Raw genomic sequence first — 23,529 nt, forward strand, 5'->3', positions numbered from 1 at the left:
ACAAACTCACACCATTTGGGACTGTATACACAAGACTGTACAAGATAAAGCAAGCCAAAATTTCATCATGGATGAGTTGGGGGATGCTGAAGTCCCACCTTTAATTAAATGACTATTGGCAACTGATGGCTACTGTGTGTGTGGTAACTGGTGAGAGCTAGTTTCTTTATTAATGTGACCCCAAAGAGGCATCCTATGCTCCCATACCTTACACATACAGTTATCACTAAATGGACTCAGTGATCATGAGAGAAAGAGAAGAGAAAGAAGAGAAGATAAAAGAAGAGAAGAGAAGAGAAGAGAAAAGAGAGAGAGAGTATATGAAGTTGGGAGGAAATTATTATGAGAGATTAGATTATAGTGGATAATCTGTGTAATATGTTCTTAAATTCAGTTTGCAAGTAATAAAATTTTTACCTCTCTGTTCTTCAAAAATATTGTGTTATAATATTTTCTTTGTTGTGTCTTTGTCTGGTATGTATACCACAGAAACACTGGCTTCAAAAAAGGAGTTTGATTTTTTTTCCTTTTCTAGGTGTAAAATAGATTGATAGTCATATTAGTTCTTTGGAGGCCTGGTGGGATTCTGTACTGATTCTGTTTGGTCCTGGGATTTCTTTTTTTAACTAGGAGATTTTTAATTACTGCTTCTGTCTCATTGAGTGTTATAGGTCTGTTTGGGTTATTTATTCTATCTTGCTTTAACTCTTTTTGGAGATATATGTATATATATATCCATTCATTTATTTTAGATTTTCCAGTTTGGTGGATCCCATACATGGCACAATTATTGGTTTACAACTTCTGGCTAGATAGGTCACATTACCTATCTAGAAGAGAACCTAATGCTATTATCTTGATAAATGAAATGCCACAGTGATAAACTAACTCTTGATGACATATGTCTATAATCATAAATTGATGCTTATCTCAACCCCCAGGAGAGAAGCTTCTATTTGCAGTAGATAGTGATTAACACATAGACTCTCACCTGGCCAAGATGTAAAGAATAAGAGACTGAGGAATATTCAACTTTAAATGACACATCTAAACCATCCCCCCTCAAAGCTTAGTGATCATTGTGGAAGAAATGGAGGAGTACAAGAGCCAGAGATGTTACATTAACACAAGGAAACAGAGTCTTCTGGACACTGCAGGACAGTTGCACATATGAACTCACAGTGGTCACAACAGCATGTACAAAACCTATTCAAGTTCAAGTCAGACCAAATCCCTGCATGGAGAAAGATATTTGTTATGAATTTTCTCCCACAGTTGAGCAGTCATTGACAACTGATAGCTGCTGAGAGAGAGAGAGAGAGAGAGAGAGAGAGAGAGAGAGAGAGAGAGAGGAGTTCTCTAAGAGTGTAGTCCCTGGTAAGTCAATTGTACTAGGGTGGAAAACTGTACATACAAAAATATTGGAATGGCACAAATTGGTCTTGATGGTTGTATTGGTTAGATTTTGCAAACTTGACACAAACTAAGACATATCAGGGAAAAGGGAATTCTAACTGTGAGCAAAATCTGTTCATAAGATTGGTTTGTAGACAAGACTATGGTATTTTCTTGATAATTATTGATGTGAGAGAAACCAGAACACTCCATGTTGTGCCAACTCTGGGCATGTGGTAACAAATCAAGGTGAACAAGCCATAAAGATCAAGTGAGGAAACAGTTTTCCCTCCAGGGTTTCTGCTTCAGTTCCTGCCTCCAGGTTTCCACACTGAGTGAGTTCCTGGTTTTGTTTCCATCATTGATGGAGTGTGACCTGGATTATAACTGAAATAAGCTCTTTCCTCCTCATGTTGCTTTGGTCATGGTGTTTTATCACAGCAGTAAAAGTGTTTGTATTTTTAAATAAAGGACACAAAGTTGATTGAGTAGGGAAGCATAATGATCTGGGAAGAATTGGGGGTGAATATGATCAAACAACTTTGTACAAAAATCTCAAAGAACTAAAAAAAACTTTAAATCATTTACATGTGTACATTTATAATGATTTACACATGCATGATAAATTTACTGTGAGTTATATGACTTACTTGTGGAGGTAAAATTACATATTTTCTGAAATATACTTTTATATATGTGTGCATACATGTATAAATATATGCAATATTTTATTAAAAATATTTAGGTAAATAAGTTTCTATATGCATTCATAGTCATGACTAGTCTGTACTTATATATGAATGCCATCTATATTAAATATTAATATACATTTATATATTAAAAACTTGACTGCATATATATAAACATACATATAAATTGTATGTTTCCTAAATTTTCATAACTTCCCTTATTTCTTCCTGAAGTTCACCTCTCCTTTTTCCTTATAATCCTTTGTCCCAGTAGCTATTGCAAATTACCGGTAATATTTTGAATTGACTACTTTCTTTTGTGTCTTCAAGACAGAGTTGCTCTGACCACCTGGAAAACTACTGTGTTCCTTTGCTTAACTGGACTAACTGGTCATTTTTACTTCAAGGTTATTGTTATTTGTTGTTAACTGAATAAAGTTTCATGGAATGCTTTATCTGAACTTAAAGTCATTTACTTGTGTTTCTACAATACCCTCTCCTTACTATGTATAGGTCCAGCATTGAAAATACATTCACTGTAGCTTTTCATTTGGCACTTGGTATATGATAGATGTGAGTCCAGTTTCGCTTTGCTTCTTACCTGGGTGAGGTGAGTCTTGTTAGTACTTGAGTAATACCAGATGTAGACACTGAGCTAAACATAGAGTTCTTTTGCAGGTTGATATACCAGTTCTGTAGGAAGTTCCCTGGCAAAGAAACCTAAGTATCAGACTTGCAGAATTATGGGACCAGACTTTCAGGTTAGGAGAGAGGCATTGGTAGCTAGTTTACCTGATCTCCATCTAAATCTGGCATGCTTGGTGGCTTCAGTAAAATGCTGGAGCATTACGAAAAACTCACACGAGTCAACTGATGCTTTTGTAGGGACAATAAAGAGCCGACTTGGGATTGTCAGGCTCAGGTAAGTAAGGGGATTTAGTAATCTTTTTAGGATATGGTTCTGTCTTCACAGATAATTTCTCTTCTACTTTTTCTTCTTCCTTGTGCCTCCTGGAAGGAATACTGTCTGCCTAGAAACAAGTTCCAAAGATTTAAACAGAAGTACATTTAAGGACTAGTAAACCTTGGGGTTCAGAAGAATGGTTAGTACCTTCTGGGGAAGAAAACTCCTAAGTTTTCTTTATGGAAGAGTTGAAAATTACTCTCTAACACTGAATCTTAGTGGATACTGAGATCAGGTTCTGGAGTGTCATTTGATAGAGGCTAAAGATAATATATTCCGATGATTATTATTTCTCAGCCACATAAAATGAGGCATGTGCCCATCCCATGTTCTTCTTAACCAGAATAATTTCTCTACTGTATCTAGTAATAATTAACAAAGTCAGAAAGGGATAGAATATGTGAGATGTCCCTGTTGAGTTTTTACAATATGTCTTTAAAAACTCAATTTCTAAAATAGGCTAGCACAAAAAGACAAATATTTCATGTTCTCAGTTATACATGAAAATTTAAAAAGTTGTTTTCTTAGAAATAGCTACATAAACATGACTGAAACAGTGGAATTAATTGACATGTCAACATAAAATGGGAAAATTTTTCCAAGGGTTCTATATCTATATAAGTAACTACAGACAACTAACGACTCCTGGGAGGGAGAAGGAGATTTAGACTCTCCCAGAAATGAGCCCCAGTATGTTTGTCCAATGCGAGTGGTCAGCCTTGAAACCATACACATACAAACCAGAAAAAATAACTCAGTATGCTGTGTTTATATATATTTCTACATATACACATGCACATACATACACATATATATGCATGTATATATACATTTTCTTTATTAATGTTGTTATGATAATGTTATTGTTTATTGCAATGTAATGATGTTGTTATATACATATATGCATTTGTATATATATACATGTTCATATGTATATGTGTGTATGTGTATAACAATAATAAAGAAATAGATGCTATTAGTTTGAGAGTGGTGATGTGAGAGAAGGTGGAGGGAAGGGTGAGGGAAAGTAATGTAATTCTATTTCAAATCCAAAATATTTTTTTAAACTTGATATAGTAGAGAGTAGAATCATTATCATTAAAATTTGGAAAGAAGAAGAAAATGGAAAGATATGTGTTCTTTTAAAAATGTGTGATTTTTTTTTGGTCCATCTGTTTGGGGAGGCCCTAACAGTGGAGCCAGGACTGGGTGCATGAAATGGCTGTTTTGGAACACATTCCCTAGGGTGGGATACCTTGCGCAGCCTCAACACAATGGGGAGGGACTTGGTCCTGCCTCAACTTAGTGTGCCAGACTTTATTGACTCCCCAAGGGAGGTCTTACCTCTGAGGAGAGGGAAAGGACTGAGGGATGTCGGGGGTCGGGAGAAGGGGAGGAAGGGGGAACTGGGATTGGTATGTAAAATGAAAAAAAAGCTTTTAAAAATAAATTAATTAAAAGAAAGAAAATAAAAAAGTATGAAAATACAATTATCTAGGAGAGATAGTGGGGCCACTGGGATTACCTGCACAAGACTTGAACAGGATTAGTGCCACCATTTCTATTGTGGAAAAGTGAGGAACTCACAAGACCTCATCCCACTCTGAGGCTCAATAGGAAGCTAATAATTGCTGGGGAGGGGAGGCTACACTTTTTCAGTGGTGTAGCCACTGGTGATCCATGTTCCTGTAAACAGAACTTTACCATGGTCCTGTAAAATATCCTAATTAAACTCAAAGGATTATCCTAAAAATTAAAAAGACATGAAAGTATAAAGGAAAGTATTTGGAAAGAGGAAGATTAGTGGGACTGGGAGGCCACAAGAGAGGGCAATGGCAGTGAATACAAAGTACATACATGTATGAAAATGTCATAATGACATGCATTATGTATAATAGTATATATTAATAAAATATATAAAAAAGACAGATGGAGAAATGTATCAGTAGTTAAGAGTACTTTCTGCTCTTTCAGAGGACCCAGATTTAGTTCTGGCATCCATATACTGGTTCACAAGCATGGTGAACTCCAGTTCTAGGAGATAAAACAACCTCTTCTGACCTCAGTAGGCACCAGGAATACAAATGGTCCATACATATATGCAGATAAAACACACATGCGTGTGCGCACGTGAGCGCGCGCGCGCGCGCGCGCACACACACACACACACACACACACACGTCATTTTTTTTTATTCATTCAAAATTCAAGAAGGATATATCATAAACATTTAGATTTTTCTTAAAATAAGTTATTTAGTATTTTGGTCTTTGATCCAGGAGTCAAATGTAATAGATTTTTCATATCTATCATACACACATCAGGCAAGATATTAGGGTTATAGAGAAATTGGGAATTGAATGGACAGTTAAAATAAATCTAAACTATACTTTCATCTAATGTGTTTCATCATAGGTGTAATGGGAACTACAGGAGTACTTCTTGTCACAAACTGTGTTGTCTTGTACCTCCTTCTGATAGTGGCACTGAGTTCAGGTATGACTCTCACTTGCCCTTATGAATCTTAGCAATGTCAAGCATGCCAGCAAAATCAAGGTACAGTACAAAGAACAGAATGTTGAAATCATTCTCCCTAAAGTTTGAATGTAGCAATGAGTTGAAGACAATCACAAGAGTTTCCAGCTTAGAGGAGCAAGTAATTATGTCTAATCAGCAAATAATCTTTACTTGGGTTTGTTTCAGCTTCCAGGAAGGAAGTGCAAAGAAGAGATAGAATACTTGCCTTGAGGACTCAATATTCAAACTGAATGTACAGGACTTACATATCACCTTTACACTGAGGAACTGGTACAAAAGATGCAGATTAAAATCCATCAAAGCTAAGAATACAGTGCAGCGGGGGTGGGGGGTGCGAGATGAGGGAAGATGAAATGGGCTAGGATAATGAGATTTGCAGGGACATCTATGCAAACCACAAATAAATGCAGATTAGTTGAAGACATTTAAAAGAAAAGACTTAGGCAATGAATGATATAATAGATGTAGAATATTCTAGCAAAAGCTGATTTTCCAATGATAAATTTCACTGATGCACATTTACTTGGGTTTCACTTGAATTAGACTCCTTCCTGGTACTGAAAGTTTCCTTTGGTGACAAGAAATATCCAGTTGTGGCTTTGTCTCCCCCATTATTGGGTGATTTCATTTGGATTGCCTTTGTATATGTATGAAACAACTTTAGTAATCTCCTACTTTTCTGGGTTTCCATATGGCCCCAGAAATGGGCCTCAGTTTTGGCTGTCTCTGTATTTCCTTCCATTTCCTTCCTCTTCACTCCCCATCCCCTTTTGGTCCTCCCATTACATCCCTGTCCACCCACAGCTACATATTTTATTTTCCCTTCTTAGGAAAGTCCATCCCTCCTCACCCCTTAGTTTATACCTAGCCTCTGTGGTTATATAGATTGTAGCTTTCTTATTGAAGACTTAAAGCTAACATCTACATATAAGTCAATACATACTATATTTATCATTCTTGGTCTGGATTACCTCACTCAGAATGATTTTTCTTTTTAGCTCCATCTATTAACCTGTGAACTTCATTTCACATTTTTAAATGGATGAATAATAATATTCCACTGTATGGATGTACAACATTTTCCTTATCCATTCATTCATTGAAAAACACCTAGGCTCTTTTCAATTTTTTAATATAATGAATAAAGGTGCAATTAATATGATTCAGCAAGTGCCTTTGTAGTTAGGATAAAGCATCCTCTGGGTATATGCTCAAGAGTAGAATAGCTAGATCTTCAGGTAGATCTAGTCTCAGCTTTCTGAGAAATGACCACACTGATTTCTTACGTGACTATACAATTTTGAATTCCCACTAGCAATGGATGCTTGTGCCTCTCACTTCACATCTCGCCAGCATGAGCTGTCATTTCTTTTATTGACAAATGTAACTAAAGGGTATAAGATGAAATCTCAAAGTACTTTTAGTTTGCATTTCCCTGGTGGCTAATTATGGTGAACACTTCTTTAAGTGTTTCACAGCCATTTCGGTGTTCTCTTTGAGAATTCTCTGTTTAGATCTTTACCCCATTTTTGCTTGGGTTATTTATTTTCTTGGTGACTAGATTTTTACATTGTTTATGTATTTTATATATTAGCCCTCTATCAAATATGTAGTTGGCAAACATCTTTGTTCAACTTTGCTTGCATAGTTTTTCAGTTTCATGAGGTCCCATTTCTTTGTTGTTCTTAGACCCTGTGCTAATGGTGTTCTGTTCAGAAAGTCTTTCCTGTGCTGACTTCAAGGATTGGAGGATTTAAGACAAAGTGCCAGCTACAATCCTTTTGCATGCATCACAATACACACTGGCTGTTTATTCTCTACTGTCCCTGGAGCCTGAGTTCAGCAAAATTTCCACTACATGACATAATCTCATATTACAATTTCCCCTGACCCAGACTTGCACATTGCCTTAATTTATCTTGAATCCAGCCTGTCTTGAAGTGACTCAACATCTCCAATAGTACCTTAAAATCATCTTGAACCATTTGTAGTAACACTTTCTGCTTTAGTATCTATTAAGTAATTAGTAATTTAAATGCCTTCAGGATAAACAAAGTGACCTTCCATAAAGTATGTGTGGATATTTGAGAAAGTGGGGCGGGGGAGAGAAGACACAAGAGGGTTAACAGAGAGAATGATTTCAACAAAAGGTATGAATATATTTACTAATTCACATTCTTGTCTTTTGATTATTCTCCTTCACAGAAAAATTCACAGTGACTGGATTGTCTAGGCCAGTCTTGGCTTCATTGGGTGGAACCCTTGAACTCAGTTGTCAATTGTCTCCACCACAAAATGCACAGCACATGGAGATTCGCTGGTTCAGGAACCATTATACGCAGCCAGTGCACCTGTACAGGGATGGTAAAGACCTGCATGGAGAAACTATCTCCATGTATGTGGAGAGGACAGAACTCCTGAAAGATGCCATTGGAGAAGGGAAAGTGACCCTCACGATCTTTAATGTGACTGTTGATGATGATGGACCATACCACTGCATCTTCAAAGATGGTGAATTCTATGAAGAGCACATCACAGAGGTCAAGGTCACAGGTAGGCATGGATTCCTACCTGAGACTGTTGTGTACCCATGATTCAAAGCCTATGAGGGTTGAGTGGTTGGAAAACTATCAGTGTTTGACACTTTTTGCATGGTTTGATTAGCAAGATGGCTTCTTTACTATTAATTTTTTAGTTGGATGTCATGAAAGATCAAAAATGAAAATTACTACAATGCAGAGAGTGGTTCTATCAGTAAACACTTTCTTATTATTCCTATATACACTGTTAGGTTTCTAACATATAATCAGCTTCCTTTTAGATTATTTTATTACCCTTTCAAATATCTCTAACAACACTTTACTAATTTTCCAAATGAACTGAATTTTTAAAACATGCTTTTTACTATAAAGTTGGGAGGGTATGGAGGTGGAGAGGACATGGGAGGAATTTCAGGGAAAAAACATAATCACAAAACATTGTGTGAAAATTTTTAATGAAAGAAAGAAAAATATTCTTTTTACTAATAATACTTATTTCCATTTCAATTCCAAATCAATTCACTGACTACTTAGTACTTGATTAATTTTTCTGAACCTTTATCAAAAGTTTTTAGCTACAATCATCACTATCCTCACATACAATGTTATATATGAAATAAAGGCAACTATATAGCATTTATGCTACTTTCCTTACTCTGAATTATTTTGGATGAAAAATAAAAGGAGAGAAGGTTATGGGTTTAAAAGAAACTGAAAAATTATATAAATGTGAGCACATACATGTAGGACTCTAGACTCAGATGAATAATCTTTACTGGCTGTCACGTGACACCTCTGTAATGTAGAGCAGAATTATACAGTGTAGCTCATTGCAACATTTATTGGTCTAATGGGACAAAAAGCTAATCATTGCCATTTTCAATAGTCTAATGAGGCAAAAAGCAACTGTGTTAGCACAGATATATAATATTTTTGTTATTCCAGGGACACTTTACTAGACAGAGAAGGTTTGGTACAGTGCTTTAAATCTCCATTCATTTTCTTTTGCCCTATACATTAGGCATGTTTTAGGCCTCATAAATATGCTGGAAAAATTTCATACATGTTCATTTTCTCTAAATTAACATGTACTTTTCACACTATTAATGTATTATCTATTTTTATATTAAACACATTTTTAATATAATTTTTTTACTGATTCTTTGGGAATTTCACATCATCCACCTCAATCTCACTCACCTCCCAGTCCCTCTGTATTGGCCCTTTATCCTTGTAGCTAGCGCCCCACCCTCACCCCTGCAAAGGAAAATTAAAAAAAATAAAGAACTGAAATATTAATTGAAAAAATGATAACAGCAAGAAAAGCAAAACAATAACAAACGAATACTTTGCTCCTCCATCTTTCCCACTCTTCCATCATCCCTTCATTGGTTTTAGTGCCAATGGGAGCTACCTTGTACCACACAGTATATCCTTTTCTCCTAATAGTTTTACTTTCAAATGTTCCCAAATTATAAAATTACCTGTTATAGACATACACAAAGATTCAAGTAGAGTTCCACAGTTGTGCTATAATGAAATTCATTCTTATAATCTATTTACAGTGGCTCAAAATAACTAGTGACTATGATCAAAGAAAAATTTAAATTAAAAAATCTTTAAGATTCAAAATCTTGATTTCTGTTCACCATAATCCAAAGACATAGATTAATTTCTTAGACTCGGTAAATAACCTAAAAATATGCTTTAAATAAATGAATAAACAAGTGAAACAGGCCTTTTCTCAGCTGATTTAGTTTGGACAGATTGGTGACTGTGAACTATAGCCTTTCCATCTGGCTCTTGTCATTTTCATGAGGCAACCAGAAACGTATAGAGTTTTATTATCTATGTGTCTTTTGAAACTGGGATTAAAACTGAAAAGAGCTTTTATTTTTCTGTCATTTCCTCTTCCGTTTGTACCTAATAATATTGTTTTCCTCTTTTGTTGTCAACTAGTCACAAGCTCAGACATACAGATTCTTATGCATTCCCCTAATACCAAAGATGTGATGTTGGAGTGTCATTCGGGAGGTTGGTTCCCACAGCCTCGTATGGAATGGATAGATAGCAAAGGAGAAGTCATTCCAGCAACATCAAAATCCCATTCACAGGACAGAAACAAATTGTTCAACATGACAATGGCCCTTTTTATTGAAGCAAGTTCCCACAGGAATGTCACTTGCTATCTTCAAAACCGTCTAACTCACCAAGAAGAAAGCAGAAATATTGTTCTATCAGGTAAAATGTGTTTGTTCTTAAGTGACATCCATTGCCACATATATTTATGTATCACTTCTTCCTTGATTTGGTTACTAAGGGCTTGCATTCTCTTGGCCTTACTCATCATCTAGTTTGTTGTCTCTCTTTCTCTGATGTGTTTATTTTCTCAGTCTATAGTCTGGACTATTGTAGATTCCCTTTCTGTTACTGTCATAAAACATCATGATCATAAACAAATTGGAGTGGGAGAAGAGTCTATTTGGATCACACTTCTACATCTTAGTGTTTCATCAAGGGAAGCCAGAGCAGGAGCTCAAAAGGAACTTGGAGGCAGGAACTGAAGTGGAGACCACAGAGGAACACTTTTCACTGGCTTGTTCACAATGGCTTTCTCTGCTTTCCTATAAAACTCAAGAGTACCTGATGAAGGATGGCACCATCCACCTCCAGGGGCCTGGATCCTGCCACATTAATCATCAGTAAAGAAAATGCCTGCACTCACGGCCTAAGTCCAATCAGATGGATGAAATGCCTTAATTGGGGTTTCTCCTTCCCAGTTGACTCTAGTTTGTGTGAAGTCAACAAAACTAATTGGCATATTGACATCCAAGGCTCTAAGGCATAGCTTTTGAGGCCTTACTCTCTTCTGACTTCCTTTATCTCATGGCTTTAAGTAACACCAGAACTCTCACTCTTCCATAACTTATATCTCCTCCTTTTTTCTGCTCTCATCTGAAAACTTATAAGTCAACCCAAAAGTTTAATAAATATAAAATGAGCACAATAAGAACTAAACTCGTGGCTACTCTAAAGTTTGCTTAATTTAGTGCTCTGAAGTAGCATTTCATATTTTCAGTTTCTCAGAACTAAATCACTAAAGTCACCCATGGCTTCCATTTTCTATCACATTCACATATACTAGTTCTACGATTAAAATATACCAGAGTCTCATTATTACTGGAGTCTCAAGACAGCTGTCTGACTCAGGATCCCAGACTGTGGCGGTTCTAATGATCCAGATTTAGTCACATATCCTAAAAAGAAAAATGTGTGTAAAACCTGATGATAAAATAAAAAAGGCAATTTAATTTCACTCTGGTCACACTTATAGAACAAGTCTAAGGATGTCCTCACAGTGACAATATAGGCCTTGAGATTATACAGACATGAACAAACAAAAGCTAGAGTTGAGAGGTTTTGAACAGAGCACTGAATATTCTTCATATCAAAAAGGTTCATGTCTATAAGGAGTTTGGTGAGCGGTGACTCTATATTTGGTGTAGACCTGGAGTCGGGAATTTAAAATGAAATTAGGAATCCAGCAAGTCAGAAAAAATGAATCAGAGAGAAAAAATCAGATTAATAATTAGATCCTTCTTCATCACTTCTCACCATTATCTAAGTCTGAATTATAGATTATGATTTAGAAATAGCATACTAAAACTCTCCTATTTTTTATCTAGTATGTGATGGTATATCCTGAACATAGGACATAGAACAAATTACTTAAAAATACCATCTTGGTTAAGTACCCTGAAATTGCTCCCTGTTTAGTTATAGGTAACTATCTCCAAATTTTTTTAGTTACCTGTGCCCCTGTTACCTTCATAGCCTCATCTCCTAATGTTCACCTTCTCCATCTCATCTATTTACACATCCATATAGATGAGTTCAGCCTTCATATTTTTCCTCTAGTTGTTTCTTCTTACAGAATAATGTAAATTCAACTAACTTTCCTTATCTCCTTCAATTCTACATTCAAATCTCACTTCCTCATAAGTATTACCTTGATAATCATCCTGAAGCATACAACCTGCCTGCCTCACTCAACTGGGGGTCACTATTTCCCTACCAGTTTAACTTTGCTTCCTTTCTTATTAGTCTCATTTTTACCTATTGTGCAACTGTATTATTATGCTGTTCTATATCTCTATATCTGTATCATGGCATGATCTTTACCCAACCCATCATAACTGCTTTTCCACACCTGTCTAGGCCTACTATTCCAGGGAGGTAGACTCTTAAATTGTAACAAGCTTCAGATGAGTCAGCATTGCTAACTAGGTATGTACAATCCAAGTTTTCTCAGTGATAAGATTTGTAACTCATGTTTCAGGTGAACTATTCTCATGGAAATGTGTTTGGATGTGGATTATGAGTATGATAGCATCCGTTCTGATAGCCTTCATTGTGACTTACTGTGTTCAGCAATATCTCATATATGGTAAGTAGGTTTGTGTTGTGGAACGAAAGTAGAAGAAGGGGAATTAGCTAAAGCTATTCAGTCATTGCTTCCCAAGTCAGTCTGCCAAGGAAATCCTAAACTCTCCAGTCACATGTTATGTAGGGATCATGTGGGATCTTACCCACTTCTTAGTCCTATATTCTCTGCTTCTGCTGGTAGAGTTTCTCACAATATTGTTTACAAAAGCTGGTGCTGCCTTTACTTTCATCAAGTTGAAACACCTTTTACCTGTGTTGGTTGATTTCCAAGCTGACCAGGGAGATATAAAGGTGCAACTAGTGTATGTCCCACACTGGAGTAAGCCACTCAGTAGTATCCATTTTTTGATTATTTGGACTCTAGCAATTAACTGTCTACCCATGATCTTGTGAGTAATCCTGAATAAACTCATTTGTTCACTAATCACTTATGTGGAATCTTCTTTCTGTCATGAGTGGCCTGTTCAAGTGAATAAATTTTTGTTTTTTGTCTGCTCAGAAATTGTTGGGGAGGAGTTGCTGTCTAGTGCATACAGTGTACAATTTAAGGTTGATTTATCTAATTGTGATCAGTCTGAGGGTAAGGCATCTGTGCAGGTCAATCTCAATATCAATAACATCACCCATGTGATATGGAATGATGAGCTTCTTTTCTGTAGTGAAAGTTGTGTGTTCACTATGAAGAGTTATAAATCATGAAACCAAGACTGAGATATCTGAGAGAATTTTGGGGGAAGGATGTTCTTACATGTGGACATCTCTCTTTACATGGCACCAGGTGGAATGCTTCATTGATGAATGGGATCTGCTTCATGTTGAGTATTGAGAAGCACCCCAAATGCCTGGTGGACTATATATTGCAGTCTCTGAAAGTGACATAGACTTCTTTCATAAGAAAGCTCTGTCAGCATTCATATGCCTTTTCTGTGAGTGATAAGACATTGAACTGAGGCTCATCTGTCTGCCCAGAAGTAATTTTCTCACATGAGTGAGGTATGACTATACAAAAAGATATAAGGATGTTGCTCTCCTCCACACAAGTCTTTGATTTGACAAGAAAAGAGAATCAAAGGGAGGATGAGAAGATATCAATGTGCAATTTCCTATAGCTGGAAGCAGGGAATGAGTTAGATCTTTGCTGAGGAGCTCTCCCTCAGAACAAAAAAACTTAGAAGTCACTGTAAAAAAAATCAAAAGATGAGGAAAAAAGTCATGAGGTAACAGTGATAGAATATATGCATCAAGTATGATTTCAATATCATGGAAAGGAAAGGCAACAAAATTATGATCAGCTGAAATCTGTATAGCTTAAAATTGGGAAGACTTTAAAACATACAAACAAAAACTGAGTTTCTCAGAACCTGGATTGTGAAACTGCAGGATATGGAAGCAGATGGGACCAATATAAGTTTCACAGTACTAGAGAAACAGTAATGTAACTATCCATCCTGCATAACATGAGGTGATATAAGGACATCAGTCTGGATGGATTGACTCACAGGAGACACTGGAAACACTTAACAGTCTTAAGACAAGATTCCCTTAAGTATCAAGGATTCATGTAGTCAGAAGTTTTCTTTGGTCCCTCCCAGCCCTGCAGCCTTATAGCTGCTTATAAAATAATCATTCAGAGGCTTAATATTATTTACAAATGCTATGGCCTATGATAGGCCTCTTGCTAGCTAGCCCTTATATCTTAAATTAACCCATTTATATTAATCTATATTTTGCCATGTGTTCCAAGGCTTTACTGGTCTGCTGGCATGTTGCTCCTTGGTTGGCAGGCTGGTATCTCTCCCACCTCTGCCTTTCTTCTTCCTGTCTTTCTCTTGGATTTTCTGCCTAGCTATAACCTGACTTGCCATAAATCAGAGCAGCTTCTTTATTAACAAATCATAGCAACACATATTCACAGCATACAGAAAGACATCCCACAGCACTTCCCCTTTTCTGTCTAATTAAAAAGGAAGATTTTAACTTTAACATAGTAAAATTACATATAAGAGAACAGTTATCAAGTAAAAATTATAGTTACATTATCTTGTCTATTTGTATTTGAAAAAATTAAATACTCTATCATCTATCCTATATTGGTGAGTCTAAAGTTTCATAAATAATTTATCTTTTGTCATAACCAAGGAAAATTATAATAATAATTATCTAGTCTTCAACTACATCAAAGACCCCAGAAGGATACAATATTACCTAAGTAAACAGGAAGAACATTGTAAGCAACTTCCAAAAATCTAGAATGACAGAGACAGCTAGCCGCCTGGACAGTCACCCAAAGGTCCTCTGCAAGGTTGGGGCATCCATCTTGAGACAATAGGCCTACAGTCTCTTGTAGACATTTTAGTGAAGCAGGAAATTTTAAGGACTATTCCATCCATTCTGGCAAAGTTCATCAGTCGCTTCTCCCTGTGTCCTGTAGAATGTCTGGCAACTTCTTTTACAAAGTAGGAACCTTAAGGACCATGTCACCCTGTTTTGGCAAAGTTTAGTGGTCATTTTGCCATGGGTCCTGCATGTCCAGGTTATACAACATACTGTCAAGTAATCCAGGCAAGAGCAGTTTCTGGCCCAAATGACTAACTTTTGCCATAAACAAAGCAAAATCCATATGGAGTTTCTTAGATCCTCATCATCTTCTCTGAAGTAGATGAAGTAGATTGGTGCTGCCAGGAGCAGATATATCTCAAATGTCCAGAAAAGCCAAATCTCTTACAACATTTTAAATGCCATGTTCTGTAGGTCTTTGAAGTATTTGAAGATTACCTGCCTAATTGAAATGTATCCATGTATACTTAGAAAACTTAACCAACAAGACTGTAAGTTTGATTATCATAGATGACAAATTATTAATCTGTAGTTCTCAATTATACATTACAAATTATTAATCTGTAGTTCTCAATTATACATTACAATTTTAAATGAGTTTCATAAACATAATACCTTAAACAAGAATAGAAATATATATAGTATGACAAAATTAACTAAATTTGTATCAATAAACCAAAATCCATAGCAATGTAAAACATTTTAAACAAGTTGTTGCTCTTTCAGTGATCTACTCTTCCATCCTATCATATCTATATCCTACATCTATATTATCTATAATATCCTCTTTCTTTTTTTAGAAAGAGATTGACTATGACCAACAACAATTTGTAACCAAACCCAAATAAGGACAAGCATCCATAATCCATTCTTGGGAATTTGGGTGTAGTGTTCTAGGCTACTCTCTGCTGATTGGTGGTGCTAGTAGTCCTATGAAGACAGAAAGAATATTTTAGAGTTATGGTCAAGTCCTGACTTGAATAGTCTATGAGGCTGTATTCTCTAAACCAGTTGCCTTGAATCTTTTCTGGATGCAGGATCATCTGGAGACCTCTAAGGGGTTTTTCCTTGATAGAACCATATTGATCTGGTAGGAATTCACAGCTTCTCATCTTCTGTGGAAACAAAAGCAGAACCTCTTTTCCAAAGCAACATATCCTTAGACAAATTTTGAAGTCAAAATACCTTTAAAGTACATATATTTGTTTAATTCAGCAGCCTTTACAATCACATGTCTTTCAGCAGTTAAAAATCCCAAAGACCTGCCTCAAATGAATGTACCAGGCTGGGCTGACTCTCCACGGGAGACCTTGCCTTGGAGGAGGTGGGAATGGGGGGTGGTTTGGGGAGGGAAGGTTGGGAAGTGGGAGGAGGGAGGACAGGGGAATCTGTGGTTGATATGTAAAATGACCAGAAAAACTATTATATAAAATAAAATGAAAAAATCTCAAAGACAATATAATCCAGATTCTCTGTGTGATTTCCATCTTTACATGGCTTATTACGTTATTTTACTGTCCCTTTAAAGACTCGATTTTTTAAAACTATTTCTTTATATAACTGCATATACTCCTTTTCCTCTCTCTTCCAAGACTACATACATTTTTATTTACACTGTAAACCACTTAGAGTTTTATTCTACCTGAATCTGTCTTATTATGAATCTATAATCCTTCTCTGACAAGGAGAGATTTTAAACTGCTAAGCTGCATGGCTAGGACTAACAGCAGGCTTGGCTGCTTACTGCACCCATATCAGCTTCCCAACATGGTGGAGGTATGCCTACCACCAACTCCAGGAAGCAGTGGGTCTATACTTCCCACTAGCAGCATGTCATTCCTTACATTTTTTGGAAGTTGCTTGTTTGCACTTCCTGTTTAACTAAGTAATATTATTTCCTTCTTGGGTCTCTGAGTCAGTTGAAGATAAGATAGTTATAGTTTTCTTTGTTAATAAATTCAGAAAAGAAACTCACTAAAGAGGTGTAAAGTGTATAAGTTTGAAAGACATCAAAAGATAGTTTTTGATTGGTAATACAAGTTAGGATAGAAAGTGAATTAGGTACATTTTGGACTCACCAAAATAGGATAGATAATGGAATATTTTTGCTGAATTTCTCAAATACAAATGGACTAGACATCGTTGATGTATTTATTGCCTGTATGTATTATATAAAGTTATTGTACTTATTATATATAGTTTTTCTTATATTAGTTATAACCTTTTTTAGAAAAAAAGGGGAAATGTGGTGATATTTTATTTGTGCTCTAACAAATAAAGCTTGTCTAGTGACCAGAGGAAAAATCCAGCCACTATAATAAATATAGAGGTCAGGCAGTGGTAGCACATGTCTTTAATCCTAACATTTGAGAGGCAGAGCTTCATCTGGATCTCTGTGAGTTCAAGGCTACACTGGAACAGAGCCAGGTGTAGTGACACATGCCTTGAATCCTAGCACTAATTAAACATAGAGGTCTGGAGGGCTGTACAGACAGACAGGAAGTGATAGAGCTAGGCATGAAGAGGAAGTGATGTAGCTAGGTAGAGAGAAAAAGTAAGATGGCAGGACACAGAAAGGTATATAAGGCATGAGTATACAGGAACTATCTCTCTTGGGTGGATGATTTCCTAGTGGTAAGAAGTTGTGGCTGGCTTGTTCTGTCCCTCTGATCTTTCAGGTTTCACCCCATTATCTTAATCCAGGTTAATAAAACCATTTAGCAATTTTTGTTACAGATTGGAAGACAATAGAAGAAGGATAGGTATCACCAAGGGAATTTGGAATACAGGAGGTGGTATCAGTACCCTGTTTACCAGGCTGGTTAGAATCTGGTTGCAGAAAACTCAAGGAAAAAGTTAACTCTGCTTCTGGTATGGAACTTCAGCAGCTTGGCTGAGCCCCATAGTGGGATGTGATCTTTGTGAGGTAGAAGAGGTTTTGACAGATTTAGATGACTTAAATTGGTAATTAAATTGGGTTGTTAAAGGGCTAATGCAATGCAGATGTGATAAACACATGAAGTTGTATACAAAAAGGTCTGCTATGTTCACTCAAAGTCAAATGTGACAACTGGAATGCTTAGGGAAATTTTCATCAAAATATCAAATGCTATATACCTGTGAGTTTCTAGAAGGCTTAAAAGCCCGAGAAAAAGTTCATTCGAGGCATAGATGATAAAGCAGCAGATGAAAATTATTGAGGTTGTTATAGAGAAGGGCAATTATCTCTGCCTCAATATGTGATGTATGTTTATCCCATGAAGTAAGTAAACTACAAGTGAAGAGTCTCATCAGCCATCTTTCAATAACCAGATATGGTTGATGAAGAAATGGGTTTATGTTGCTGATTAAGAACTAGTCAGAGGCAGGGAGCCAGCTGCAGCACAGGAGGCTACATATTACCCTGTTTGTTCTTCCGTAAGCATGAACCATGATGAGCAGCACAAAATGGCACAGGTTGGGGACTACCTAGACTAGAAAGATCCACAGGATCCCTGCAAAAACAGCAACCCAGGATGTGGGGACAGATGGCTTATGGGATATGATTGGATTGTTTAGGGCTGGATGGGTAGTCTCTCCTATATATGTATTTGTACCAACATTATTTTTTGTAATGAAATAATTAATACAAATGATGGGATCTTTTCATGCAGTATTTCATCCCAGCTCATGTTCTCTATGTGTTCTTTTGGCTCACTAGAAGCAATTGACTTTTGCTTGAAGTGGACAGTAGTGAGCCTTTAAAGAACCTGTCTACCCTCTGTAAAAGAAATTTGATTTTGTAAGGCTAACTCACAAGTGTCTCACAGATGTTTGGAAAAACATCTGTGAAAACAACAGTTAAGGAACTTTTTGCAAGTCCCCATGTGTAAGTAAAAACCAATAAGAGGACACTGCTAGGAGCCAAAATCATATATTGTCATGGGAGAAATAACTCTTTAGGAAGCTGCTGGAGCCAATGAAGTCCTAAGTCCTCACAAATGACAAAGGCTATATATACTGCTGTTGATTATGTCAAAACTATATGATAATGCCTGTTGCTAAAGACACTACACCCTTTGACTATCTAACATAAAAATCAGAAGAGGACATAGATGGAAGCTCCCTCCCTGACTGCTGGGTTTCATAGCACCAGACAATGCTATGTCAACTACTACTGTTTTGATAAACAGTTGTGAAGTGCCTACTAAATTGTATTCTAAACATGAGTGTTTCTACCCATAGAGTACTTATGCTATTAGAATGGAGAGGAAATTTCTCTTTTGCATTCCCCATGTAGACTTGTAAGTAGCCAAGCTCTAAGAATAAGTGACTTTTGCTGTAACATAGCGACCCAAATTTCAGCCATAATGAAAAAATAATAGACATTTATACAACTTTCTCCAAAGTTTAGAAAATGTCATAATAGTGCATCAAAAGAATATAAGGACTGAAAGAAGGAGTGGAGTGTTCTATGGATATCTCCTTCAATTAGAAACCTTTTTTTTTTCCTGGAGAGTGAAGGAAGGCTCATAACACTTAGGAAGACAAGGAAATTTAAAAGGACCAGGAATCTCAGACAACTTACAAATTTCACAATTCTCATCATCATTATTGGTTATAATATTAGTAAACAAATTCTGGGGAGAAGATATTTTCAGTGGAAGTTGCTTATAAGTTAAGCAAAGAGCTCCAGGGAAGCAACTTTCATGACTTGCCATTCATACTGGGAAAGATCTTTTCGTTATACCCTGAGTCAACCATGTTCCTGCAAGTAATGCCAGGAAACTCACTAGTCCATCAAACTGGACCTGGTGAAATACTTTCTTTGTTCTGTTATAGATGTCATATCTGGGATTGTTATTTGTCACTTTTCACCATGACAAATCATAAAGTAATATACCTCAGAAACCTAAATTAGAACTTTATATGCCCCAGTATTACTGGTACTGGGTGTTACACCCAGAGACTCCAAGTCACCATACAACTGAGATAACTTGTGCATCTCAATTTATTGTAGCCCTACTCACAATTGCCAAGTATGAAATCAGTTTTAATGTCTGTGAACAAAGGAGCAGGTAAAAATATATGAGAATGTGGTATTCATTCGTGTTGGAGTTTTATTCTGTTATAAATAACAGAATTGTCAGTGAATAAACCAGGAAACTGATATTTTTAACTGACATAATTCAGAAATCATACATATATCACAATTTTCCTCATTTGTGGATTGTAGAGTTTACATAGATACAAGAAACATTTTAAATATGTGCAAGGTGAATGGAAAAGCAAGATTATCTGGGAAGGAGATCCTAAATTGAAGCAGAGGCAAAAATCGGGGGGGGGGGGGAGGACGACGACGACAATATGATCACTTTCCTGTGGTTCTGTTTAGTCTCAATCCCAATGATGCCCCACCTTAAAAAAGCTATCCCTTTACTCCTGCCATCTTATATTCTATTTCTGAAACTTTCCCTTTTATAATGAATACAAAGGAGAAAGCATTAAAAATAGCCCTTACACTTATACCCTGATATTCCCCTCTATATTGATTTCCACATTATCCTGGAAATAGTTCCTCTTAAACGGAAGGGGGAAGTTATATAATTATATTATAATCTCAAAAATTAAAAGAAAAAAATTTAAATTGAAACTTTAAAACACACACACACACACAACCCACAATAACTCTTGCTTTCTTGATACATTTTTTTCAAATGTAGCATGTCTCCATACAAATGTCAAATGATAATAACATTTTTTTCTTTAGGTATCTGCTCTGAGAGATTTTCTTATTTGTTAAAGGGCTCAGTGCTACTCATGACTTCAGTGCTTGCAATTATGGGAGTAATGCTCATTTTACATCGAGAACAAAGAGGTATGTAAGCAAGAGGCTGGTCCCATCCTGTAAAAATCTTCTTCAAATAGTACATTAAAACATTTAACAAAAGAGGAGTAATTGTTACTTGAATTTGAAATATAGGGTCAATAAATAGGCCATGAGAACACATGTCAAAATATCTAGATTCCAGAGTTTAAATTTAATACACTTTAATAGCAGATGCAGCTGTTTATTCTGTTCTAAGATAAAGCATTTCATTCAAATTCACAGTGGATTTTTTCCTGAAACGCTCTAACTCCCACATCTTTTTTTAAGGAGCTTGCCAGGCAAAGATTCTCCTTCCTGTCTTTAGCATTAGGCCATAAGAACTTCATCTGGGAAAATATCCATTCTATATCTGGGAGGAAAAAAGAGAAGTTCTAAAGAACCCAAACTGGCATACTCTGTTGGCTCTGTACTTCTGTCCAATCATATTTCCACAGATCTGCCCATGCTTCATCAAACAGAAACATAAAAATGGATATTCATCCTGAGTCATGGATCTTCATTCTAAAGGCTGCTCTTTCATATAGAAATTAGGTGAAATAAATCTGTTATTCTTTTCTCCTATGAATCTGTCTCTTTTGATTTCCTTTCAGAGCTAGCCAGAAACTTGTGGAGGGACAAGGAAACTATTCTCACTTGAAGTTTTTTAGAAGGATGCATTGAATGAATCTCTGTGTCCTACACTGGTGGGTACATGTGTGGGTGGATGGGGAGGAACCAAACTTCCTTCTTCACAAGGATCTAGACTGTCAATGAGTCAGTGGGTCTTGAGCAGATAGTCTGGTGAGGGAGGAAATAGTATAGACATTATCAGGGAAGATGTATAGTAGCTAGGATATGAAGACAGAAAGATGAGGATAGAGAGAGCATGCTTCCAAGGGAATATAATGTTTGACCATTGTAAGATCTCTTCCATTTCACAGATCCTGATAATCTAAGCATGTTCTGTTTTATTATACTATGTATGGTCCAGAACTCTTGAAGAGCCTCTGCACTAAATAAAACATAAAAACATGATCTATCCATGTGCTCTTCAGACAGACTCTTAAGAGCAAGAGCCAGGCTACTTGAGGGGAATGGGTACCTGTCTCCTCTTAACCTCTCCTAGGCTTGACACAAACATGCTCATCTCCAAAATCAAGTAGGTCAAATTTCTTCTAGATTGTTCTTGTACATGTAGGAGGCATGGAGCAACAGGAACCTGAAAAGCAAAGCTATCTTTCATGTGTAATCTAGCCTTGCTCTCAGCTGCAACTGTCCTCACTCTTTCCTTTTTTTCCAGTCACAGTTTCAGATCCTCGTTTTGAATTGGACACTTTGTGGTTAGAAGATATTAGTGTGATCCTGTGTATGCTGATAGGGTACATCATCAAGCTTCTTTCATTTATTTACTTCAGACTATAAGGTAAATAGGATGGGAATGGTGGAAACTCAGAAAATTTGATTTATGTGACTGATACTCAGATGTCTAGAAGGTGAACTTTCCACGTCTTTTATCTTAGTAACTACAAGAAAAGCCTTAAATAGAAGCATGGAGGGAGAGTTTGGTCCTCTCACCAAAGGGGTTGCAACCACAACTCATAGAGTCAAATAAACATGGTTTTTCTCAGTCCTTTGACACAAAGTATTTGATACATTTATTGAAATCTTTTTTAAGACTCAGAGGAACAAAATAATCAAAACAACAGTTCTGCAACTTTGTAAAATTCAATCCTTGGTTTCCTACACATGCATCCATAGATATTGTTAATTAGAAGCACATAGGAGCTAATGTGAAGAGAGCCCATGAAGGGTAAGATAAAATACCTGTCTGTAACATGAATTGCTAAAAGGTTTTATTAATAAAAAACCCAGGCCAGATATTGGGGTAAAAGCTAAAAGATCAGAGGAATAGAACAAACCAACCACAAGTTCTTACTGCTAGGAAATCCTTAGGCCAAGAGAGCTACTTCCTGTGTACTCACACCTTGTATACCTTTCTGTGCCTTGCCATCTTACTTCCTCTCTCCACCCAGCTATATCACTTCCTCTTTTTTTTTTTTTTTTGGTTTTTGGAGACAGGGTTTCTCTGTGTAGCTTTGCGCCTTTCCTGGAGCTCACTTGGTAGCCCAGGCTGGCCTCGAACTCACAGAGATCCTCCTGGCTTTGCCTCCCGAGTGCTGGGATTAAAGGTGTGCGCCACCACCGCCCGGCTCACTTCCTCTTTCTGCCCAGCTTTATCACTTTTTTTTTGTCTGTCTGTACAGACCTCTAGACCTCTATGGTTAACTAGCACTGGGATTAAAGATGTGTGCCACCAGGCCTGGCTCTGTTCCCAGTATAGCCTTGAACTCACAGAGATCCAGATGAAGCTCTACCTCCCCAGTGCTAGAATTAAAGGTGTGTGCTACCACTGCCTGACCTCTATGTTTAAAACGGTGACTGGCTTTGTCCTCTGGTCCCCAGGCAAGCTTTATTTGTTAGAATACAAATAAACTATCACCACATTTCCCCCCTTTTTTTTTGTCTAAAAAGAGGTTATAACTAATATAAGAAAAACTATATACAATAAGTACAATAACTATATACAATACATACAGGCAATAAATTCATCAACAATGTCTAGTCCATTTGCTTTTGACAATTCAGAGAAAATACTCCATTATCTATCCTATCTTTGTGAATTCAAAAGATTGTATCTAATTCACCTTCTGTCCTAATTTGCATTACCAACTGAACATTATCTTTTGATGTCTTTCAAACTTACGCACTTTA

At 36.6% G+C, this 23,529-nt stretch overlaps 1 protein-coding gene across 1 annotated transcript; it reads left to right on the plus strand.

Annotated features, from left to right (window-relative positions):
* Positions 1 to 2,857: 2,857 nt before the first annotated feature.
* Positions 2,858 to 21,415, plus strand: LOC114707643 (selection and upkeep of intraepithelial T-cells protein 2-like). The gene is made up of 7 exons (XM_037203336.1): positions 2,858 to 3,006; positions 5,464 to 5,544; positions 7,792 to 8,139; positions 10,086 to 10,367; positions 12,466 to 12,573; positions 20,659 to 20,766; positions 21,369 to 21,415. Exons 2-7 carry the CDS (start codon positions 5,469 to 5,471, stop codon positions 21,413 to 21,415), a joined length of 969 nt encoding a protein of 322 aa, XP_037059231.1. The 5' UTR covers positions 2,858 to 3,006; positions 5,464 to 5,468.
* The last annotated feature ends 2,114 nt before the right edge of the window (positions 21,416 to 23,529 follow it).

Source organism: Peromyscus leucopus, chromosome 2, assembly GCF_004664715.2.
Source record: "Peromyscus leucopus breed LL Stock chromosome 2, UCI_PerLeu_2.1, whole genome shotgun sequence".
NCBI lineage: Eukaryota > Metazoa > Chordata > Mammalia > Rodentia > Cricetidae > Peromyscus > Peromyscus leucopus.

Bases quoted from the DNA above. Each gene is read 5' to 3' on its own strand.
- LOC114707643 (XM_037203336.1), top strand. From the start codon at position 5,469: ATGGGAACTACAGGAGTACTTCTTGTCACAAACTGTGTTGTCTTGTAC. The intron at 5,545-7,791 runs GTATGACTCTCA...TCTCCTTCACAG, and splicing joins GATAGTGGCACTGAGTTCAG to AAAAATTCACAGTGACTGGA. The intron at 20,767-21,368 runs GTATGTAAGCAA...ATTTCCTTTCAG, and splicing joins TTTACATCGAGAACAAAGAG to AGCTAGCCAGAAACTTGTGG.